General features: G+C 40.6%; 2 protein-coding genes across 9 annotated transcripts in view; both read left to right on the top strand.

The window, feature by feature from the left end:
- Nucleotides 1-340: 340 nt before the first annotated feature.
- Nucleotides 341-13,018, top strand: ppef1 (protein phosphatase, EF-hand calcium binding domain 1). Of its 4 annotated transcripts, none has more exons than XM_044198437.1 (20): nucleotides 341-1,276; nucleotides 1,483-2,983; nucleotides 3,487-3,642; nucleotides 4,271-4,366; nucleotides 4,621-4,748; nucleotides 4,837-4,897; nucleotides 6,993-7,156; nucleotides 7,257-7,371; nucleotides 7,911-7,957; nucleotides 8,188-8,354; nucleotides 8,443-8,479; nucleotides 8,665-8,814; nucleotides 9,467-9,618; nucleotides 9,714-9,954; nucleotides 10,060-10,245; nucleotides 10,338-10,480; nucleotides 10,813-10,919; nucleotides 11,017-11,180; nucleotides 11,890-11,974; nucleotides 12,077-13,018. In XM_044198437.1, exons 3-20 carry the CDS (start codon nucleotides 3,588-3,590, stop codon nucleotides 12,301-12,303), a joined length of 2,325 nt encoding a protein of 774 aa, XP_044054372.1. In that variant the 5' UTR covers nucleotides 341-1,276; nucleotides 1,483-2,983; nucleotides 3,487-3,587; the 3' UTR covers nucleotides 12,304-13,018. The 4 variants fall into 4 exon arrangements, with proteins under 4 accessions (XP_044054372.1, XP_044054383.1, XP_044054393.1 ...); XM_044198448.1 differs by having other exon boundaries at nucleotides 342-1,276; nucleotides 4,271-4,303; XM_044198458.1 differs by lacking the exon at nucleotides 4,271-4,366 and having other exon boundaries at nucleotides 343-1,276.
- Nucleotides 13,019-15,219: 2,201 nt separating this feature from the next.
- Nucleotides 15,220-21,742, top strand: part of si:dkey-163f14.6 (mucin-3A) — an 8,979-nt gene continuing 2,456 nt past the window's right edge. The window contains exons 1-10 of one of the 5 annotated variants that reach the window (XM_044195164.1): nucleotides 15,220-15,370; nucleotides 15,464-15,637; nucleotides 15,898-16,062; nucleotides 16,930-17,668; nucleotides 17,768-18,207; nucleotides 18,613-18,765; nucleotides 19,773-19,895; nucleotides 19,994-20,122; nucleotides 21,243-21,455; nucleotides 21,528-21,644. In XM_044195164.1, the coding sequence (XP_044051099.1) occupies nucleotides 15,310-15,370; nucleotides 15,464-15,637; nucleotides 15,898-16,062; nucleotides 16,930-17,668; nucleotides 17,768-18,207; nucleotides 18,613-18,765; nucleotides 19,773-19,895; nucleotides 19,994-20,122; nucleotides 21,243-21,455; nucleotides 21,528-21,644 (2,314 nt within the window). In that variant the 5' untranslated portion in view covers nucleotides 15,220-15,309. Of the gene's footprint in view, nucleotides 15,371-15,463; nucleotides 15,662-15,779; nucleotides 16,063-16,929; nucleotides 18,208-18,612; nucleotides 18,766-19,772; nucleotides 19,896-19,993; nucleotides 20,123-21,242; nucleotides 21,456-21,527; nucleotides 21,645-21,742 lie in introns of those variants that run through there. The other 4 variants (XM_044195160.1, XM_044195174.1, XM_044195183.1 and 1 more) reach the window with 4 other exon arrangements.

Raw genomic sequence — 21,742 nt, 5'->3', positions numbered from 1 at the left:
CCAGAAGGTCTACTTTTTGGCTCTCCTTGTATGTATGCTGCATTTTCCATTATGATATTGCCATATCATGTTAATTTTAATATATAATAAAAGAAAGAAAGAAAATTAAATATATTTATATGTAGCCAACATTTCATTTCCACAAGGTTCCTCAATCAACACTCAGACATTTGTCATGATGTAATAACAAGAAGAAAAACCCCACAAGCAGTAACAATAATGATAAAATGAAGAACGAAAAAAAAATTAAGTAGAGCCCATCTGGTAAATCAGCTGATATTGGATTTTCACAAATATAATGTTATATGTCGTAATAAAAAAATTCTGCCAAAGGTACAGCATGTTTGAGGTCATTTAGAAACACTGACAAGTTTATTTTACAACCGTAAATGTCACACTCAGCACAAATCTTTCATAGCCATATGAAAGGATTCTCATCAGAAATGTTTATGTAAAAAAAAGAAGGAAGAAGAATATCAGCTGACATATTGTTATCAGAACTTCTTAAATATCAATATCAGTATCAGGCTCAGTAATCCAGTAGTGTTTATATGCCAAAGAAATGAATTATTGGATTGTCACATGAAGATTAGACACAATTTAATACAAAGACAAAAGTGTATCCTAGAATAAAATCTGCTTGCATTTCAACATCCCCTCTACACACGAGTGAATCTACAAATCCTCACAGCTGAAATGTTCTATTTATACTGTAAAATGAGAGAAAAGGGATCCAAAACTCTTCAAACATAAATCCACAATTTTGCTTCTCTATGAGTTTGTTTCTCTAGTGATAAGAATTGTGGTAAGTGATGAAGGAAAAGCCTAAAATGTGGGAAGTTTTTCACTCCAGAATAACAAAATACATTTCTATTTAACAGAAAACTATGATTAAAGTGGGATTTAAAAGGGTATTTGACTTTTCTCTCTCTCCCTCTACTGTAGATACTCAGGCTAAGATGTCTGAACTCACACTGAGGTTTTCAAAGCCTAGTGGGTGAAAGTAATTAAGCCTAATTAAGCAAAGCTGTTTGCAGTTTGTGTTCATTAAAACATCATTTTCACTCCTCACACAGTCTTTTCTATACTGCTCTCATTCCTGGTGGCCTTCTGAAAAAGTTGCTGTTAATTTCGTCAGTTGGTTTCTTTCTGTTTGTTTTTGACTAAACAAAACAGCGAAATGAAGGCTCCTGTCCAAGCAATACGCAGGTTTCCTTCACAAACAAAGAGGAGGCTTCGAGTTCACTCCATTCTCATCTACAGAGCTCATAAAGAGGTTAGAACAACAGCAAAAGCAGTAACTTGAGTGGACATGTGGTGTTTAAAAGTGGAGATTCTTGTTTTTTCTTAGGATGATTTAAATATTACTACAGCAGGTCTTTCCTAGTGTACTGTGCAGGTTACAGTGCTTTGGATTGAGACCATGAAAAGAGTCCAAAAATGCTGCTCAAAACCTCCTTTGACTTTTTGTCTCTCCTGCAGGTCCGTCCGGCTGGGATGAGGAGTGTAGATTTCCTGGCCAGTCGGCTCAGTTTTTCCAAACCAGTCGTGCTCAGACTGGTGAGCTCTGAGGCTTTCCGGCTGTCGAGAACCAACAGACTAAAAGTCATCACTCTGCAGGAGATCAATGCTGCTGTCGTCCTTGTACGACGGAGGATTCGTACGAGAGCAGCTGCATGAAGAGTTGGACATGAACTGAAAATTTTATTTTTATTAACTATCATTAAAGACTTCATTTTAAATTTTAATGTGTTGCCTTTTTATGCAAGTTCTACATGGTGATTCCAAGTCATTAAGTAAAACAGCTTTAAGTACTCACCCCATAGCAGTAAGTTATAGTTGATTATTTGTGAAAGATTAATGACAAACTGTTAAACAAATTTTAAGTGGGTGTAGGGACAGGTTAGAAGTTTTGAATGCAAATTCCTGATCTGGCACATGCTGGAATAAACTTGTTTTATCTGGTTGCATTTCTCAGATTTGGTGCACTTGACATGGTGGCTCCATTAGCAGGTTAGTCTGGATATTATTTCAGCCTTTTAAAAACAAAAGTTGGTAGAAGGTGAGGTCAAATCCAGTAAGGTCTGCTCTGCATTCAAAACATACAACTGCAAAAAATGGGAGTGAGCAGGTTTTTATATGAACCCTACTGCTTACCTTTTTAAATGTAAACTAAAAGCATAAAAGGCTCACATCTATCCTCGCTTGCTGTCAAATTGGTATATTAACCAATTTGTCCCCCTGAAATCGACCTCTAGTTTGATATGTCTGGTTCTCAATTAGTTGTAAATTAAATTCATATTATAATTAGGCTACTTAATTACTTTGCCCACACATGTGGTTGTTGACTTTGGATCTGGTTTTCTGTTTTAAACAAGGCTAAAGGTCTAAATAACCCTCTTAAAAAGTTGTTAAAGGACTGTTGACACAACAGAAAACAAATTTTGGATTGAAAATTATCAACCTGTTAATAGACCTGAGGGTGGCGCAAGGTTATTGAATTCATCTTTTGAGGATCACGATAATCCACAGCAGCTTTCATGGCTAGTTCCAGTCATGACATCTTGTGAAGAAGTGTGAACTGGCGTCCTCCTTGTGAGGCTAAAAAGTCAGAATTTCGCAAAATATACGCGGGACACTGAGGTTTAAGCGACAAACGAACTGAGTCCCGGCAGTTTCGACAATATTTCGATTTCAAGGAGGAACAGCGATCCCTCCTCTCTGTGATGTGGTTTCAATCCACCTGGCGATGCCTCTGCCTCCTTTCTGTGCGCCCTGGTCTCCTCCTGCAGCGCCCACAGCTTCTCTGGAAACATTTCACCGCTGTTATTACCTTTAACAGTCGTTTAAATTTATCGCAAGCTTTTTGTCTGCAGTTTCGATGCAAATGTCTTTTTATGTGTGTGTGTGTATGTGGGGGGGGGCATCACATGGCTTGTGTGTCCCATTCATGATTTCCGGATCGCGCGGATACAAGCTGCAGGTAGGAACCATCAAAAACATACACTGATGATTTACTTGCGCTAAATATGCCTAAAATACGTCTTTGGAATATGATGCTGTGTGAAAATGTTGGAAAGTGATGCGCATTAAGCAACATTGTCCTTTGATTTGTTACATATATTTCTCTGATTTGTTAAAAGCACGGTCTGTTTTGAGAAGCGTGAATAGCAGCCATTTACAAGCTTAACTTTTTGCTTCGTTATTCTGGCATGTGTTGTGAAGATTGTAAATTGAAGCCGAATTTTCATGCACATTTTTTGACCATCCTTAAAGGTTTCAAATGAGGTGGAAAGAAAACTGCTTTGAGCCTTAACCCCTAATTTTTCCACTAATTCGATCAATTTTGACTTTACAGCGGTATCACACATGACTACATGCTTGTTAATATAAGAATCACTTCTAACCCCTACAGGTGTTTCTAGGTGTCTATGTATCAACCACTGGCTGATGCAGCATGGTAACAGTGGTGTTTTTACGTTTCAGGTCTAATGGCAGATGTCAATGCCACCAGTCAGATGTGACCTACTGCTACCAGATTGGGAAAAACTGACTGATGTGACCCTGGAAACTCCTTGTTGGTCATCATGGGATGTGGCACCTCCGTTGCTACGGAGACACAAGGGAAAAGAGTGGAGACAGGTAAAGATGTGTGGCTGGTTAACAGATTTTACTGATTCAAAAGGCAGGTAGCTGTTATTATGGTCCCTTTAATCCATCCAGGACTTGTTTGGGTTTGTTTTGTTTGTCCCAGGAAAGTTTTGACATTTGGACCTGTTGCCTCAGAGGAAAGGCATGAAGAAACACATAAGCATCAAATTAGAGCTGACATGTTTGTATGCCTGATGTGTGGGTAGACAAGCTGAGCATAAATAGGCCATAAATGTGTTGGATAGTAATTGGAGTGCAAGCTCAGAAATAACTCTCAATGTCACACTGTGTAGTATGAACCTGATTGTAATTAATTTTGCAGTAGTAAATTTTCCTCAGACTTGTTGCGCACACACACACACACACACACCCAGATGTTTGACAGATGGTGCTTTTCTGTCTCCACAGTCTTCTCTCCTCTCTTTAATGAGTGCTGTTTCTCCTGAAAGCTCTTTTAATTTGCTTAGTTTTTCCAGTCCCACTGCTCATTACCTCCCCTGTGTCTTGTTATCTCTCTCACTGTGTGTGTGTGTGTGTGTGTGTGTGTGTGTGTTGCCTTGCACATGAGTTTATTTAATTACCAGGATCTTGTGCTGAACTGTAGTTTTTCTTCTCACAGATGACACAGTTAAGACTCCCAGCCCGGCTCTGAGTAAGACGCTGATCACCTCCAAAGATCAGTCTGTGACGTGTGCATGCACCTGTGTGTGTGTGTGTGTGTATCTTTGTTCATTTTTACATATTTACGTGATGATGTTTTCCAGAGTGCCAGCTTACAAAAAATGCAGTAAAATTAGCTTTAGCGTTTGGATCAGAAACCGCTCTTGAATGAGAGACGAAGTATTGTAGCACTTTGCTGTGCTAGAATACTAAATAAGAGCTGAAGAGTCTCACATGTCATATTCATGTACTGTATGTATGTGACTCCAGATATTTAAACATGTCTCCCATCTAAATATTTTGTCGTAGCTATGAAGGCAGCTGTTTTGATCCAGCGATGGTACCGGCGCTACATGGCCCGTCTGGAGATGAGGCGCAGGTACACCTGGAACATCTTTCAGTCCATTGAATACGCCGGGGAACAGGACCAGCTACAGGTGACTCTCAGCACAGGCATTTCTGTATGATAATTTTCAGAAGCATCGTAAAACTTAAACACGTTTTTGTGTTTTTTTCTTTCTCCAGCTCTCCAGTTTCTTCAGTTTCATGCTTGACAACTTCACTCAGATTAATGGAAATGGGCCAGGTTAGGAACCAAAATCTACAGAATATTACGATAGATGGTATTACGCGTATTTAAAACTCAAATTTCATCCTTCTTATTTGGAAATGTTGGAGGTAATGTAAAGGTGCTGTCATGTGGATGTGATGTAGCACATTATCAGTGAATGCGGGTACTTACAAATTTATTCTACTTTATTATTTTGCGCTGTGCGTGTAAAGCCTTCACTCGTAATAGCACCTTTAGGGCTGCATGTGTCTCAGACATACTGAAACTTAAATCTGTGAGGTTATTCTGAGCCATCTTGTCTTTTATTCATGTATTTTTATAGCTTTAAACATAATTTTTTAGCTGTTGTGCTATTATGTGAAACTGAATGATTTAAAAAAAAAGCATGTTTTCAACTAATCTTTAGGTAAAGACAAATAGTGAGAGATGAATTTTTAATAATACAGTAATGGCAACCAGTTTATTAGTTATCAGTTGGTGTTTAATGGTTGTTGTTTTGAACGTGTTCTAATACAGGAAGATTATATATAGATTTTTCACTTCCGTCAAATTAACACCAGTTTTGTTAGTCATGCCACTGTATTTTGGTCTAGATTAGAAAACCCATTGTGTATACCCTGTTGCTTAGCAACTACTGTGCATGTGGAGACCAGTGTGTTGGTGGTTTGCACTGACACTGCTGTGGCTTAAGTATGTACTGACCCACTCATCCAGCTAAAAAGCATAATGCTCCATTGACAAGCTAATCCTTAGGCCAGCCCTTACTGCTGAACATCTACAGCACATCCTCTTCATGGGTTTTACATTGAGTCAACATAAGTGATACAAAGAGGCCAGACTCTGTTGTCTGAATTTATTATATACAGCCTCTGTGTTTGTGTGTGTGTGACAGAATGGAGGACATTTAATAGACACTAAGGGAGAAATAGACAAAAGCCTTACAAAAGAGAAATAGGCCCGTAGGTAGATGTCTGCTCATGCGTTGTTTGTTTGCATAAATTAGAGGCCATCAGTTTTCATTAGCATATTGTAGTGATCACACAGAGCTGGATGTGGTGTTCTGTCAAGCTGTTTATTACAAAGTAGTACAAATTAAAACCTGTATATGGGACATGTTTTAGTTCAGTAGGTAAATCTTCACCCACCCCCACCCCGAAAGATTTGACGCCATCCATGTTAATTAAAAAAACTGATTGCTGTTCAATGCCTTTTTACAATGGAAGAGGAACCACAAATATCATCATTTTTTATTCCACACATTCTTCTTCCTTGTCAAAACCTGGCCCCTACATTACTCACAATGCAACTCTGACCAAAATGTCAGTGGTCGTAGATTCGGGTATGTTATGCTAGTATCAGCTAATGTAGCCTCGAGCTGCTAGCCTCAAGCAGAGATGAGGGGCGGGCTACAGGGGTCTGGTGAGCTCACTTCTTTCAAACTCCACACCTCCAGATATTTTTCATTTTCAAACTTGTAGTCTTCAGACCCAACCGACACTGACTCAAGTGACATCATTTGAGGTAATTTATCAGATTTTGCGCAGCTGGAGCCACAAAAGGCTTTATACAACAAGCCCTGTAAACAGACTTTGATGAATAAAATAGATGGATTTCCTCTTTATTGTTTTAATCCATCATAGGTCTGACAAAGATTCATGATGGATCAAAACGTTGCATTCATTTAAGTAATTATGACAGCGTGAAACAGTGTGGGGATTCTACTTTTTGCTTTCAGTTCTGGTTATACCTGAAATATCAGGTGATGACTGTATACTTTAGCTTTACTGTTTATTCCATGGTAGCTACCCCTCCAGTATCTCTAGTTTTAGGCCATTGTGGGCAGTGTTGCAGATTGATGAGCAGGACTGCTTTATGGCAGTATTGAATTATCTGAATACCTTGATTTGTCAGGGATTCAGTTTGCTGAATTTACAAAAACAGACATTTCTGTCTATCAATATCAGTAGTATATCACAATATATATTGAATAAAGAGTGAAATAAGATTACATATACTGTGGTAGAAGATTTTATTGATATTGCCTACTTTTAGCCTTACAGTTATGAGAATGAGTCATTAAGTTCACAGCTCCTCACACTGTGTCCTCCAGACTTGATCTCCCAGCTGCTGGACCCGGTGGTCGACCCCTGGTTAGACAGAGAGACCTGCTACAACTTGATCGCTGTTCCAGAGTCATACACCGGGCCCCGACTATCATTTCCTCTCTCCGTCTCTGATACGAATGCTCTCCTCAGTGCATTTAAGGAGCAGCAGGTACAGAATATGGCTCTTTGGTCTCTCTCACTCTTACTTTTGATTGTCTGGTTTAGATTTTTGGGTGCTTTTAGGGACTCATTACTTTTCCTCCACACAGACACTACATCCCAGATATGTTCTGCAGCTGCTGTACGAGACCAAAAAGCTCCTCAAACAGATGCCCAACATCATCCACTTGTCAACATCCTACACCAAAGAGATCACTATATGTGGTGGGTATGACCTCAGTTTCACTTGTTAACTCAAGATTCAAAATTGTCATTTTACAGTACACATGTGCAAACGAGTACAAATAAGTGAAAATGTTTCAGTCTTATCGTAACAATGTGCTGCTGTGATGATGATGCTTGTGCACCTGCTACATTGCACATTACAGTGGGTCACTGAATGAATGAATGACCTGCTCACTTGTTAAATGATCACTGATGTCTGTAAATGTGTTTTAAATACAGTTGACTGTATCTTAATGGCAACGTTCCACGAAAGGAGGTCTTGTTTGTTTGCACACTGATCGGGCACTTGACTCGTCTTCCACGGCTTCCTCCTCCTCCAGATTTGCATCTCATTAAACTCAAGCATACTTGTGACAAAAAAAAAAACACACACACTGTTTGATGGTTGAGGTGGAGCAATTCACCGTCCTGTTTTCAGACCATTAAGGAATTTTAGACATCCACTATAAATCACAGATCAATTAAGTCAGAAATAGGATTCCAATTTCTCCATTGTTGTGATTTTCCTTTTGGTACAGGTGATCTGCATGGGCGGCTTGATGACTTACTTCTCATATTTTATAAGGTAAAGCTATATTTTTTTCGATACAACACTTTTCTTTGCAGATACTTTCACTTATGCAGATACATCTGATTTTATATAAATAAAAGAAGTTTTAGAACATTTAAACAAGCAAATGTTTGACAGTCAGAGCCACATCAAACATAGCTGCAGCATGCACTCAAGACTTCTCTAAGATCTGATTTGAGGTTTGTGAAAATGTGTTGCTTTTACGGCATGTTGCTGTTGTTCAGAATGGCCTTCCCTCTGCGGAGACGCCATATGTGTTTAATGGGGACTTTGTGGACCGTGGGAAAAAGTCCATCGAAGTGGTCATGCTCCTGTTCGCCTACCTTCTGCTTTACCCCGACTACATGCACCTGAACCGAGGAAACCATGAAGACCACATAATGAACCTCAGGTGGGTAGCAAGAAGAGTGGAAAGAAAACATTTATCCATGTGAGGGTAGTAAAATCATAAAAAAATTTATGTTTTTACATTGTTTCAGATATGGGTTCACAAAAGAAGTCATGCAAAAGTATAAGGTACAGTAAAGTCTAGATACATGTCATTATTCTGCTTTTATTATGTACATATCTCAGCTGCACGTTCTGCAGGTTGGACCATATAATTGCTGACTGTCACAGCTGGTGGAGCTGGGTGGATTAATCTGGCTGAGTTACCCACAGTTGTGAAATTATTATTATTATTATTTTTTTACTGTGTGCAGATTCATGGCCGTGAGATCCTCCAGCTGTTTCAGGACGTTTTCAGCCTTCTGCCCGTCGCGACAGTCATTGACGGAAAGATCCTGATCGTTCACGGAGGGATATCAGACCAGACTGACCTGGACTTCCTCAGCTCCATAGAGAGACACAAGGTCAGTGGAAACAAGCAGCCAACCAAAGCCTGTCCTCCATCCAAACTCTTTTAACTGCAGTAATCCATTTGGGCCACTAGGGGTCAGAAATTCTTTTGAAAAATGCTGATAATTTCACAGCCACCACACATCAATGTAGTTTTTATGGCTAACATGTTGCAAACAGTTGGCTACATTTATATCCAGCAGACATGGAGCAACAACAGCGTTTGGAGACATGTTTCTCTCTGTTAAGTTGTGGTCTTCACAAACTCCTGAGCAAAGTATCTGGGCCATGAGCTTCCTACATGCACATGTTAGACTTTCTTCAACAGTCTGTTAATAAGTTTGGTAACCCAGCCTTGCAGCAGACAATGAGACGAAGTAGGCAGCAGTTGCACAAGCCTTACTGATAAGAATTAGTACTTACTAAGAATTAGTACTGTACTAAGGATGTGTTTTTACTCATTTGTTAAGTCTTGTCAGTTTTATTTATATAGCCCAAAATCTCACCATTCACCACTTTGCCTCAAAGGGCTTTACAATCTGTACAACATACTGTACATTACATTACTTTATTAAAAACTCAACATACGTCAGTTTGAACTTAAGTTTGGAAAACCAATACATTGGTTCTCACTTTGTTTTTGTCTTTTCTTCTCTGCTCTTCTAGGTGAAATCTGCCCTGAGGTTTCCCAGACGCAGTTTGGAGCAGCTGGACATTGGTCAGTCCTGCAGACAGATGAAAAGAATGAGATCGACAGACGGCTCTCATCCCAGCAGCAGTCGCAGCCATAGAAAGAACCAAAGAACCCCCAACCAGAGGTCTGACAGCAGCCCACAGATGCCTACAGATGTTGCAAGGTTTTCAAGGTCAGTGTACAATAAGACAGACCCTCTCTTCTACCTCTTTTTTTCAGTAGAAAGAGGCGATGCAGGCTCAGCCGACAAGACAGCGCCACCTCCACTTCTTCCTCCTCCTCCTCATCGTCCTCCTCTTCGCTCTGCTCTCCTCAAACTCCGTCCTGCCTCACGCCTCGTCCGTGCCTGTCTTCTCCCAGCATGCCTTACACAATCAATGTCCTCCAAGTGCCTTTCCTGGACTCTCTGTCCTCTGTTCCCCCTCCTTCACCTCCACAACATGAACGGGAATGGAAACAGGTCAGAGAGTGGATTCAGTGGAAAATAATATTGTTCAACTCTGCCCTATTGTGTTGTGTTCTGTGTCTTATTCAGCCCGTTTATCTCCTTTCCTCTCTCCTGCAGATAGTGGATATACTGTGGAGTGATCCTAAAACCCAAGTAGGCTGCAGTCCCAACACATTCAGAGGAGGAGGCTGCTACTTCGGCCCTGACGTCACCCAGAGACTTCTGCTCCAACACGGACTCCAGCTGCTCATCAGATCCCATGAGTGCAAACAGGAGGGATATGAGCTCTGTCATGGTGGACAGGTAGACGGGATGCAATAAATGTATTCAAATTGTCCAAACGTCTAAAATGTTTGAATTTGGAGAAATAAATATGTGCATGTTTTATTCTATAGGTGATCACCATTTTCTCAGCGTCAAACTATTATGAGGAGGGAAGCAACCGTGGTGCGTACATCAAAGTGGGCAGAGAACTGGTTCCACGGTTTTACCAGTACCAAGTCAGCCGCACAACACGCAGACTCACCCTGACACAAAGGTACAAAGGTGTCTGGTGTGCATATGTTTGTGTAAAATGCGGCAGATTAACCACATCTGGGCATAGTATACTGAAATAATTAGTCGATTAATGGATTAGTTCATTCAGAGAAAAATTAAGGCCAATGTTTTAAATATATAATATAAATTGAATAATTTTGGGTTTTGGACTGCTGAGTGGTCAAAACAAGCAATTTGAAGATACACCCATTGGCTCTGTATAATTGTGATGAATTAATTGACAGATATATCAATAATGAAAATACATATCTGTAAATGATGTAAGAAAGCTCAATCTTAGTTAATGACATGTGTTTGTATGTGTTTCTGCAGCGTACGAGCAGCTGAAGGCTCTGCTCTCAGGGCCCTGAAGGAGAAGCTGTTCACCCATCGCTCTGAGCTGATGTCGGGCTTCCAGCAGTACGACTACAAAAACAACGGTGCACTCTTCTCACTCTTGTTTGTCTTACTTTATAATGTGTTTTTACCCAGGTTGGCATGTGTAGTTGTTATATGTAAGCATATCTTTTTTTGCAGGTAGTGTGTCAGTCAGTGAATGGGCTCAGGTGTTGGAGTCTGTACTGAGACTAGACCTACCCTGGAGGACACTTCGGCCACACTTAGCCCGTCTGGCACCAGATGGCAGTGTGGAGTATCAGTCCTGCTTCCAGGATGTGGGAACGGGGATTTCTCTACCTCAGGTCAGAGAAGCAAAAGGGAATGCAACCAAGTACATTTACTCAAGTACTGTCCTTTAATGGCTATTTTGAGATCCTCATATTTTACTTTTAGTGTTTTTTTTTTATTTCCTTGTAACTTTATACTTTTTTTACATTTCAAAGGGAAACGCTGTACTTTTTACTCCACTACATTTATTTGATGCTTGTAGATGGTAGTTTTTCAGGAACGTTTAAAAACTGTCTGGATGACAGTGCGTTTGTTAGTTTTTATCTAGGTTTAAGTCTTAGAAAGGGAAAGAATTTTTCTTAAGCATGTAATCATGCATGCAAAATTAATATCTTCAAGAGGGGAAAACTTGAGTTTTTTCACCTGACAGCAACAATATGATGCATTTCTGTAGTTTAAACTCTGTTATATCCAGGTATCCACACAAAAAAACAGTGGAAAATGGCTTCCTAAACTTAAAGGCTCTTAATTTACTCAGTTACATCAAGACTGTTTACAGCATTGAGATACTACTTACATCTTAAACACAATTCTTTATAATATGTACTTTTGAATTGAGTGCACTTTACTGCTCATACTAGTACCTTTACTTGTAAAGGAGATTTTTTTCTTAGTGGCACTGGTATTTTTATGATTATAGTACTTATTCTACCACTGCTGCTATTAAACAGTTGTTTAGTAGTCTACAGTTTTTGCACTTTCTTTTTGTCTTTTCTCCTTTAGGTCACTCCAAACTTGGCTGAAACTCTGTTCAGATACAGGACAGACATTGAGATAATATTCAACATCATAGACAAAGACCATTCAGGTAAAAAAAAGTACTGAATCTATTTGAAGCCGAAGTGTCAATTATTCTAAATGAATTACTTAAAGTTCAGTAATGTGGGTGTATGTATGTCGTAATGTTCAGGTCTGATCTCCATTGAGGAGTTTCGTCACACCTGGCGTCTCTTCAGTGCCCACCTGGGGGTTGACATCAATGATAGAGCTATCGATGACCTGGCCCGAAGTATCGACTTCAACAAGGACGGCAGTATAGACTTCACTGAGTTCCTAGAGGCCTTCAGAGTGGTACACAAACTGGACAACAAGGATCAGCAACTCAACGGAAAGATGGATGCAGACCAGTATTCGTGAAGGGAAGAATCTGAATGCTAAATTGTGGAAGTCCTGCATGATCAGCAGAGGTAACTAATGGTGAAAGGAAAGTAAGAAAGCAGGGTTAAGATGATATAATGTAGTATTTCTTAAGTTGTTAACAGAAAGCCACCTTTAAACACTAAAAAAATAGCAGTGTTTTGGTGATGTACCTTACAGTTATGGGCTGTAGGGATGGCAATGTCACTCTGTAGGTTGCTTCCATCCACTACTTTGGTTTCGAAGTGAAATATCTCAACAACTATTGAATGGATTGTATGGACACTTTGTGCAGACATTCATGTTCCCCAGAGGATGAATCCTTAAGACTTTGGTGATCCTCTGACCTTTCCTCTAGCACCACCAGCAGGCCAAAGTTTTCAGTACAGTGAAATATCTCCACATCAACTAAATGGATTGACATACATTTTGGTACAGACATTCATGGTTCCCAGACGATGAATCCCATTGGGGTAATTTGGGGTTCACTGCCCAAGGACACTTGGATATGTGGACAGGAGGAGCTGGGGATTGAACTGCCCAGCACTGTGATTAGTGGACGACCCACTTTGCTTCCAGAGCCACAGCCTCTCATCTTATCTGTCCAATAGGAAATTCTGTGTCACCATTAAAAACTTCATGTCATCCTTTTCCCATATCAACTATGGTGTGCCTCAAGGTTCAATTCTTGGACCAATACTGTTCTCCTTATATATGCTCCCCTAGGGTGATGTCATCCACAGACATGGGATTTCTTTTCATTGTTATGCGGATGACACACAGTTGTACCTCTCTGTCAAGCCCACTGACCTTAGTACTGAGTTCTCTGCAGGACTGCCTGTCTGACATAAAAAACTGGATGTCGATACATTTTCTTCAGCTCAACGCAAATAAAAAAGAAATCTTTGTTATTGGGCCCCAACACATTGCTAAACAAATACTGCCATTTACTGGTTACTTGTCAAAACATATCAAGCCTGTTGTAAGAAATCTCAGTGTCCTGTTTGATAGCAATTTGTTTTGAGCAACATATCACAAAGCTTGTCCAATCATGTTTTTATCACCTCAGAAATATTGCAAAAATCCAATCTATTTTAAATTTTAGTGATGCAGAAACTGTTGTTCACGCTTTTATCTCCTCACGCCTTGATTATTTTAACAGTCTGTTCACTTGTTTTAATCAAAAAACTTTGACACGACTGCAGACTGTACAGAACTCAGCTGCTCTGCTTTTAACCAGGACCAAGAAGTACGACCACATAACACCTGTTTTAGCCTCTTTACATTGGCTCCTTGTTGGTTTTAGGATTGATTTTAAGATCTTATTGATTACTGTTAAGGCTCTTCACGGCCTCCAGATTATATTTTAGACCTTATAATCCCTTATGAACCTTCACATACTTTGAGATCTTCGGGCAGGGGTGTTCTATCTGTTCCTGAGTCCAGGATGAAAACTAAGGGGGACAGAGCTTTTGCCATCAGGGCTCCGAGGCTCTGGAACAACTTGCCCGAAGAAATTAGGTTGTCTGAGTCAGTGTCTTCTTTTAAGTCTCTTCTCAAAATGCGTTTTTATCGGAAAGCATATCCTGATTTTACCTGAGCTGTCTGTTTATTTTATTTTTTAATTTAATGTATTTTATCATTTATTTCTCTCTCTGTGAAGCACTTTGTACTTTGTTTTGATAAATGCTCTATAAATAAAGTTTTAATAATTAATAAAGGTGCACAGGAAAGTCACCAAGACTTTAGGTAGAGTTTGATATAGTACAGATGTCACATCTGACAGCAGTTGTGAGAAACATAGTATACAACATGAGTACCAGTGTTACGCAGCACTGTTAGCTACATGTCAGTACTGTAGTATTACATTTATTGATTACTGAAGGCTTCTGTATTAGAAGAAATAGGAACACACTGACGTAATTGTTAGGGTTTCAGCTGGTGTGTGTTCAACTGCTTACCAAAAATGAATAAAATGGCTTTTTTGAAACCATTAGTTGTATTTTGTGTATACTTTTAGACTGTGTGTTTCAGTGTGTGTTCGTATGCTACTTAACTCTGGCATCCTGCCCACTATAATTACCAAATGGTGAGAGCAGTTAAACAAGCCCAGGAATCCTGTCAGCCTGAGTAAATGATGGGTTCAGATTTTATTGAAGGTGTCAACTTGAGCAGCACACACACACTGTTATGTAGGAGGTTCAGAAAGAGATGTAGACTATCATCATGGGCATCCAATGAGAATACATAGAATACAGCCAGGAAACTTCTGAACAATGGTTTATTTTCTCCATAAACTCCACAAAATTGCATTTAGGTACATAGAGGGAGGACAAACACTGTCAGCCCATGCAAAAGTGAAAAAAAAAATGAGCAAAAGGGAGTGCAGTCTTTAAATAGGGAGTGATCAGGTGAACTCAATCAGGTAAATGAGCGGTGAAAACAAGACCCAATTAGTGATGAGGAAAGGAAGTGAGGTAAATGAAGTGAGGTAGGTGAAGACCAAAATAAAAGAAGATATGGATCTTTACTACACACACACACACACACACTTTAAACACGTGTACACACACTCTAGTTGCAAGAGGCTACAGAAGTGAAAGGCCAGAGATAAATGTGGAGACTTAATTTTTACATAAATGGTTTTATTTGCCCTCTTTTTTTGTCAACAACTGCTTACATCTGAGTGTATATCACTTTATATATTAAAATGGCTGCTTCTTACTATAAAGCAGGTAAAAAGAGCATCTCCCCTAATACCTCTCTATCCATCTGTCAGAGTTGTTTGCCTTTGCACCATCTTACCCCTCCTTCCTTCCTCCCATCTGCCCATCCTGTAGTAACCCCAGACCACATCTCCCCTCCCTTCAATCTTCAACCTCTCTTATACTTCCCACTTTCACTCTCCAAGTACTTTAGCCCTCCCCTCCCATCCCATCCCTACCAAGTCTTATGAGAGGTATCTCAGATCAGCAGATCGTAGTGTCATCCTGAACACACATTCAGATGGGAGCTCAGATGAGGCTCCTGGCAGCACTGGTCGCTCTGCTCTGCATCTACGCACCAGGTACTTCTTCAAGTAAATTTTCATACTTATGTGTTGTAAAGAGAAGCAGTGTTTTCAGACAACCGCAGGCATTCATTGTGAAACCGTCTACAGTGTGTGGAGCTGAGGGATGCAGTGGTTTTAGACACCTGGAGAACGGGCAGACGTTTTTCCGTTACGGAGGACTGCTGGTGATCTTCCGCTGTCGTCCTGGCTACAAGCTCCATGGATACAAAACCAACAGCTGTGTGTCTGGACACTGGTCCCGGGACACCCCAGTCTGTGTTGGTGAGGAGCTTCATTCATGAGCATGTACTGGAAACCTTTTTATTTTATGTTGTTTTTGTCAGTAGACGCATTTAGAGCACAACGTTAACTCATTTGTCTCAACTTTTGTTCAAGTATTTTTTTGACTTTGCTTCTATTACAGCGCACAGTAGAGAGTTGATAGGAAGTTGAGGGGAGACAACAACAAATGCAACAAAGTTCCCTGGTCAGACTTAAACTTTGAATCACTTTCCTTGATAACCCCCTCCCCCACCCTTCAGGCTCTGGCTGCTCCAACCCGGGGCCGCTCACCCACGGGACGAGCAGCATGAATGAGGATGGCTCCTTGGCAGTGTTCAGCTGTAATACTGGCTTTCGGCTACATGGGCCCTCAATGTTATACTGTAAGGGCCACACCTGGAATAGCACAAAGCCTGTATGCAAAGGTGAGCATGATAAACTCTCAGCTATTAAAGCAATAGTTCGACATTTTAGAAAATAAGCTTATTTGCTTTCTTGCTGAGAGTAGATGAGAAGATTGATACCATTTAAGTAATTGTTACGTAAATTTGTAGTTGGAGCTAGCAGCTATTAGCTTAGCGTAAAGGCTTGGAAACGGGTAAACAGCTAGCTTGGCTCTGTCCAAAGGTAATAAAATCTGCCTACAAAACCGAAGTACAACCTAAAGAGATTTTTTTTATGGCGGATAATGTGCAGGACTATTTCTTGGCCGATAGCAGTGACATCCTGGAGTCTCTGCTGGTTGCCTGGCAACATAACCCCCATAATATGGCATATTGTCATTTTTACACTTTGGTCTTGTGTGGTTTAAAAAAACAAGATTTAATTCATTTAGTTAGCTTAAGAGGTGCTGGTAGGCAGATTTTGTTACCTTTGGATGGAGCAAGGCTAGCTGTTTCTTGTTTTCGGTCTTTGTGCTAAGCTAAGTTAGCGGGCTGCTGGTTTCATTTACCATAAATAAGAGTGGTATCAATCTTATCATCAAATTTCTCTCAGCAAGAAAGTGAATTAGTGTATTTCCCAAAATGTCAAACTATTCCTTTAAATTTGATCTTATAAAAGCAGCTGTCTTTGTATGACATTGCATTAATTCTCCCGTATTCATTGATTCCAAACAGCAGTAGATAGAAGACAGTTTATTACTGCACTGCAACTGTAACTAGCTGTAACTAACTAAACTGAAACTATGTTCATGACTACTTTTCAGTCATGTTTGAAAGTTGCTTTACAAATAGACTTGCCTTGCCCTCAACTCTTTGCCATTTGATCTTTTTACCTCTTTTCCTTGTTAGAGTCCGACATGATGAGCTCGGTGTCAGGTGTCAATATGCAAAAGCCAAACGTACACCTGAACCTCCAGGCTGCCGTAGTGCTGAAGACCCAGCAACAATCCCACTACGACACCCTCGCTAATACAGCCTCCAAAGAAGCAAACCTCAAATTTGGCTTGTTGTCTCATACACCATCCCAAATGTCCAACAGTGAGAGGATTAAAGTGTCTAACCCAAAACTCCACCTGCCGCAGCATATTCAGTTCCCCAGTTTTAAAGTCAGAGATGGGGTCCAAACAACTCGTCTTGAGGCTCAACTTCAGGAGGCAAGCAAATCTCAAGAAGCAGGAACAGGAACTGGGAGGCATGGCTCAGAGGTAAAAGTTTCACGTGAGGGAGCAGAAAAGGTGGACAAAGTTACACAAATGTTTGCCTCTAAATCATATTTATCTACTACTGTCTCATCTACCTTATCATTAGTGGCAGGAACAGAGCGAACATCTTCACTGCCATCATTTTCAACAGCCCATACACCAGCTATCACTGCTGTCACAAATACTGCTGTCACTCCCCCAACTGTGATGTTTGTACCAACTTCACCACTCCACCACAAGAAATCTGCTCTGCCTGTGCTCTGTAGTGAAAAAGAGCTCAAGTCTGGAGAATCTGTCACATCACAGGATGATGTGACTCCCTCCGAAGTAGAAACAGGCTCTGCACAAACTGCAGATGAAGACCAACAGGTTGAAACTGGCTTCCAGTATCCTTCTTTGTCTCAGCCTGGTTCTTTAGATAAAGAGGAGCTCGCAGAGACCTCAACACACATTATATCTCCTTCTGTTTCTTTAATTTCTACCAGTTCTTCATCCACTTCATCACCTGCTTCCTCACACTCCTTATCACCCCCCTTTCCATCCTTTTCTACTTCAACTTCTTTAAGTCTCAGCTCCACCCAGCCCAATATGAAAACACAGCTGCCTAATGTCACCCTTCCTTCAAACACCACTACCACCACTGAGCCGAGATCGCACTGGACTGAATACCACAACCTCACGACGAACGCCACCACCAAACCGCCTCTGCTGTCTCTGAGCCTCAGCAGACGACCTGTGTGCCCGTACCCACGTGTGCCCACTCATGGGACCTTCTACTTTCGTAATGTAGAGAATCCACGTCCCGGAGAGTACAGACATTACATACAGTATGCCTGCTACCCTGGTTATACGCTGGCTCATGGAGACATACACAGCTACTGCCAGCAGGGGGGCACCTGGAGCGGAATCACACCTGTTTGTTTGGGTAGGTGATGTTGTTGCTTCATAACTCAGTAGATTCCTAGATTCATTTGAAAATGCTGCAGTCGAGCTCACTGAAAAGGGAAAGGAAAGAGCTGCTGATGGGTAAAGAAAAGGGAAAGTGCAAGATATTTATTTGCCAATAAAAGTAGGAAAACTTAACATTCCTGGAAGGTCCTAGCAAAGAAAAAAAAGCACTGATGTAATTATCTTTAAAACAGATAACCTTTGTGACGGTTATCTGTTTAAATGATAATTACATCTTCTGCTATACAGATCATCTTATTCTGAAACGATAGCTCATATAAATGCTCAAATTAATTTCTCTTGTTGCCCCATTTGTAATGACCCTTGAACTTGTAATTACCCCAGAAATGAGCCATCCTTCATCCTTACTGTTTGTCTCCAGAGTTGACACCATGTTCCGTTAACAACGGAGGCTGTTCTCAGCTGTGCTCTCACTCCCAGCACTACAACCAGAGCTCCAACCAGACCCAGACCAGAACTAAGTGCCACTGCAGACCTGGATTCACTCTGCTGGATGACGTGCGAACGTGTCGAGGTGAGCATATTCATGTTTGTTTTTTTTCCACTGTGACTGTAACATTCTTCCTGAATGCTCTGTGGACCCCTCGGGCTCTTTCTAATAACAACACAGTGTGCACTGAGGCATGTTACAGCACAACAGGGAATCTCCTTCACATGTTTTATGTGTTTGATGTTTCATGGCTCACAGACGAGCATACGTGAGCTGTGAAATTTATGGCAGCACGATCACCTTGTAGCACTTACGAGGCTGACATTTAATTTATATATTGTCTAATTACACATACCTGCTCACAGACAACCTATCATTTGTGAGAGCCATCAGTGGATGGTGTTGATTATTTTTTTAACAGTGTTATTATCAGTGTGCACTTTGACATAGTCCTGTCCAGACAATCATGGTTTGACTAATTATAGTTTAGTTTAAGCCTGAAAATTCCACTGCAGTGAAATAAGGCTTGTAAACATTCTTGTCTGACCAAGTAAAGTAAAGAAAAATGAGCATTTATTTTGGTCCTCATTTCAAAAGATGTCATTCTTTCTGGACCAGACTTTGTCCTCATGGTCTTCTATATATAAAGTTGTGTCAGAAAATGGAAAGATGTTGAACCATTAACGCAGAAAAGGCAGTTATATCAAGAAACATCAGGTTGGGGAAATGGTGCTTTCCTAGAAAAACAAGGGCAGAGCTGATATACAAGCTTGTTGAGTCCTTTCTGCACATCCTTGTTTCCTGTCTCTGGAGAACAGGAAGTCAGAAAACATCTGCATTTTGGTTTGCTTATTACAGGCCAAAACAGCAAGCAAAACATGGAGACACATCAATGAGGTTTCAGATTCCAGCTTGATTCAGGGCGGCAGGGGAAATGAGCACCTTTCATCTGCTGCTCTTTTCTTTCATCTCAGTGGCACCTGGACTGTGTGTGTTTTTGACTGTGCACAAGAGTGTGTTTTATTAAATCTGTGTCCATCCTGCCATTCAAACCAGTGATATGTGTTCATGTTATTTATGTATGTGTGTAGATTTAGATGAGTGTGTGGAGGGGCAGCACCAGTGTCAGCAGAGATGCATCAACACATTTGGTTCCTTTAAGTGCAGCTGTGATGACGGCTATCAACCAGCTCATGACCAAACCTCCTGCACAGGTGTGTGTGTGTGGCTGTGTGTATTTTTACATTTGTGTCTGTTTATGTCATTTACGTCTATGAATAGTGTTTTTCTAAATCGCTCTCCATCTTTCCAGATGTGGATGAGTGCCTGCTGCCTGCAGCTGTAACAGGCTGTGTGTTCGGCTGTGTTAACACTCCCGGGAGCTTCCACTGTCAGTGTCCTGCTGGCTACAGCCTTCAGTCTGCAGACAGCTACTGCCAAGGTGAGGGAACACTTGCTAAACATTACTGTGAACCATGCCTTGCTCTTTTTAGCCATGCTAGCAGCACGGATGGTAATGTCGGTCCACCACTTTGATCCACACTGAAATATCTCAACATCTGCTAGATGGATTGAAATGAAATTTGGCACACACATTCATGGTTCCCGGATGATGAATCCTAATGACGTTGGTGATCCCCTGACTTTTAATTTAGTGGCACCATGAGGTTGGCATGAGGTTTTGAGTGAAATGTCTCTACAACTGTTTGATGGATTGTCATGAAATTTGATACACACTTCCATGCCCATTTCACGATAAATTGTTTTCAATCATTTTGTTGATCCCCTGACTTTTCATCTTGTGCCTTCATCAGGTCAAAATTTCATTGTGTCCAATACTTTGGTTTATGACCAAATACCTGCACAACTAACCATATTCCCATTACTCTTAGCTGTACTTGGTGTTATATGCTACAAATGTTAGCACCATCTTAGTGTAAAATATTAATCTAAACTAAGATTATGCTAACTGGCATATAACATGGTAACCTGATAAACATTACCTGTTTAATCGTTAGTATTGTCATTGTGAGCGTGTTAGCAATGCTGACATTAGCATTTAGCTCAAAGCACTGATGCACTGCTCTACAGCCTCACAGAGCCTTGTTTTATAGTCTCCATGACACACAACTCAAATTTTAAACTCCAGTTACTTAAAATATGTGAAGGCGTGTATTCCAAGTAGGTTGTAGCCCAAATTTTTTATGTGCATCAGAATATGAATGATTCAAAATCCCAAAACCAAATTATTTAAACATACAGCAAAACCGGTAGTGTAGTCCTACATGACACCATTAGATGTATCATTACATTTTACTTATCTTTTACAAAAGTGATCAGCCCTTATACAGCACAAAATCTAATTATATCTTCGTCAATTAGATGTTACTGAAAAAGCAGCACCAAGCATTGTCAGCACTAAAAAATATATTTTTCTATCAGTGCAACTTTGTCCCAGTACCTTTGCATTTTTGATAATATGACAATAAAATAGAATATTTAAATAAAATAGAAAAGGTGCTTAGTTGTCATCTTCTCCTAAACGTCCTTTTCTTATCCAGATATAGATGAGTGTGCTGTTAATCAGGGGCTTGGGCCATGTATGGAGCAGTGCCACAACTCACCAGGATCCTACCGATGCTCCTGCACGTACGGACACATTTTAGCTGGAAATGGACACAGCTGCATCGCAGAGTGTCCACCTGGGTACAGGAAGCAACCGACAACAACACCTGAGAATTCAACTGCACAAGCTCTCAGGGAGGAGTGTGTAGGTAGGAAAAAAATCAATAGATTTATCCAACATGTGTCAAAAGTCTGAGCTTCCTGGTTGTGTCCACACACAGATATAAATGAGTGCCAGGAGGAAAGGTGCGAGTGGCAGTGTGTCAACCTGCCAGGCTCTCACCGCTGCATCTGCCCCAGAGGATACACACTCCAAAGAGATGGGCGACGCTGCAAAGGTCAGTGGGGTCATGCACACTCATCTGTATCAGGATGGTGTATGGTATGTGGGACATTTTCACATTAGTGCATCTGTGTGAAGACATATTATGGCAAA

The sequence above is a fragment of the Siniperca chuatsi genome, linkage group LG1, assembly GCF_020085105.1.
Source record: "Siniperca chuatsi isolate FFG_IHB_CAS linkage group LG1, ASM2008510v1, whole genome shotgun sequence".
In the NCBI taxonomy this organism is placed as follows: domain Eukaryota; kingdom Metazoa; phylum Chordata; class Actinopteri; order Centrarchiformes; family Sinipercidae; genus Siniperca; species Siniperca chuatsi.
The sequence above is the reverse complement of the archived record's forward strand: the minus strand, read 5'-3'. Positions and strand labels throughout refer to the sequence as shown.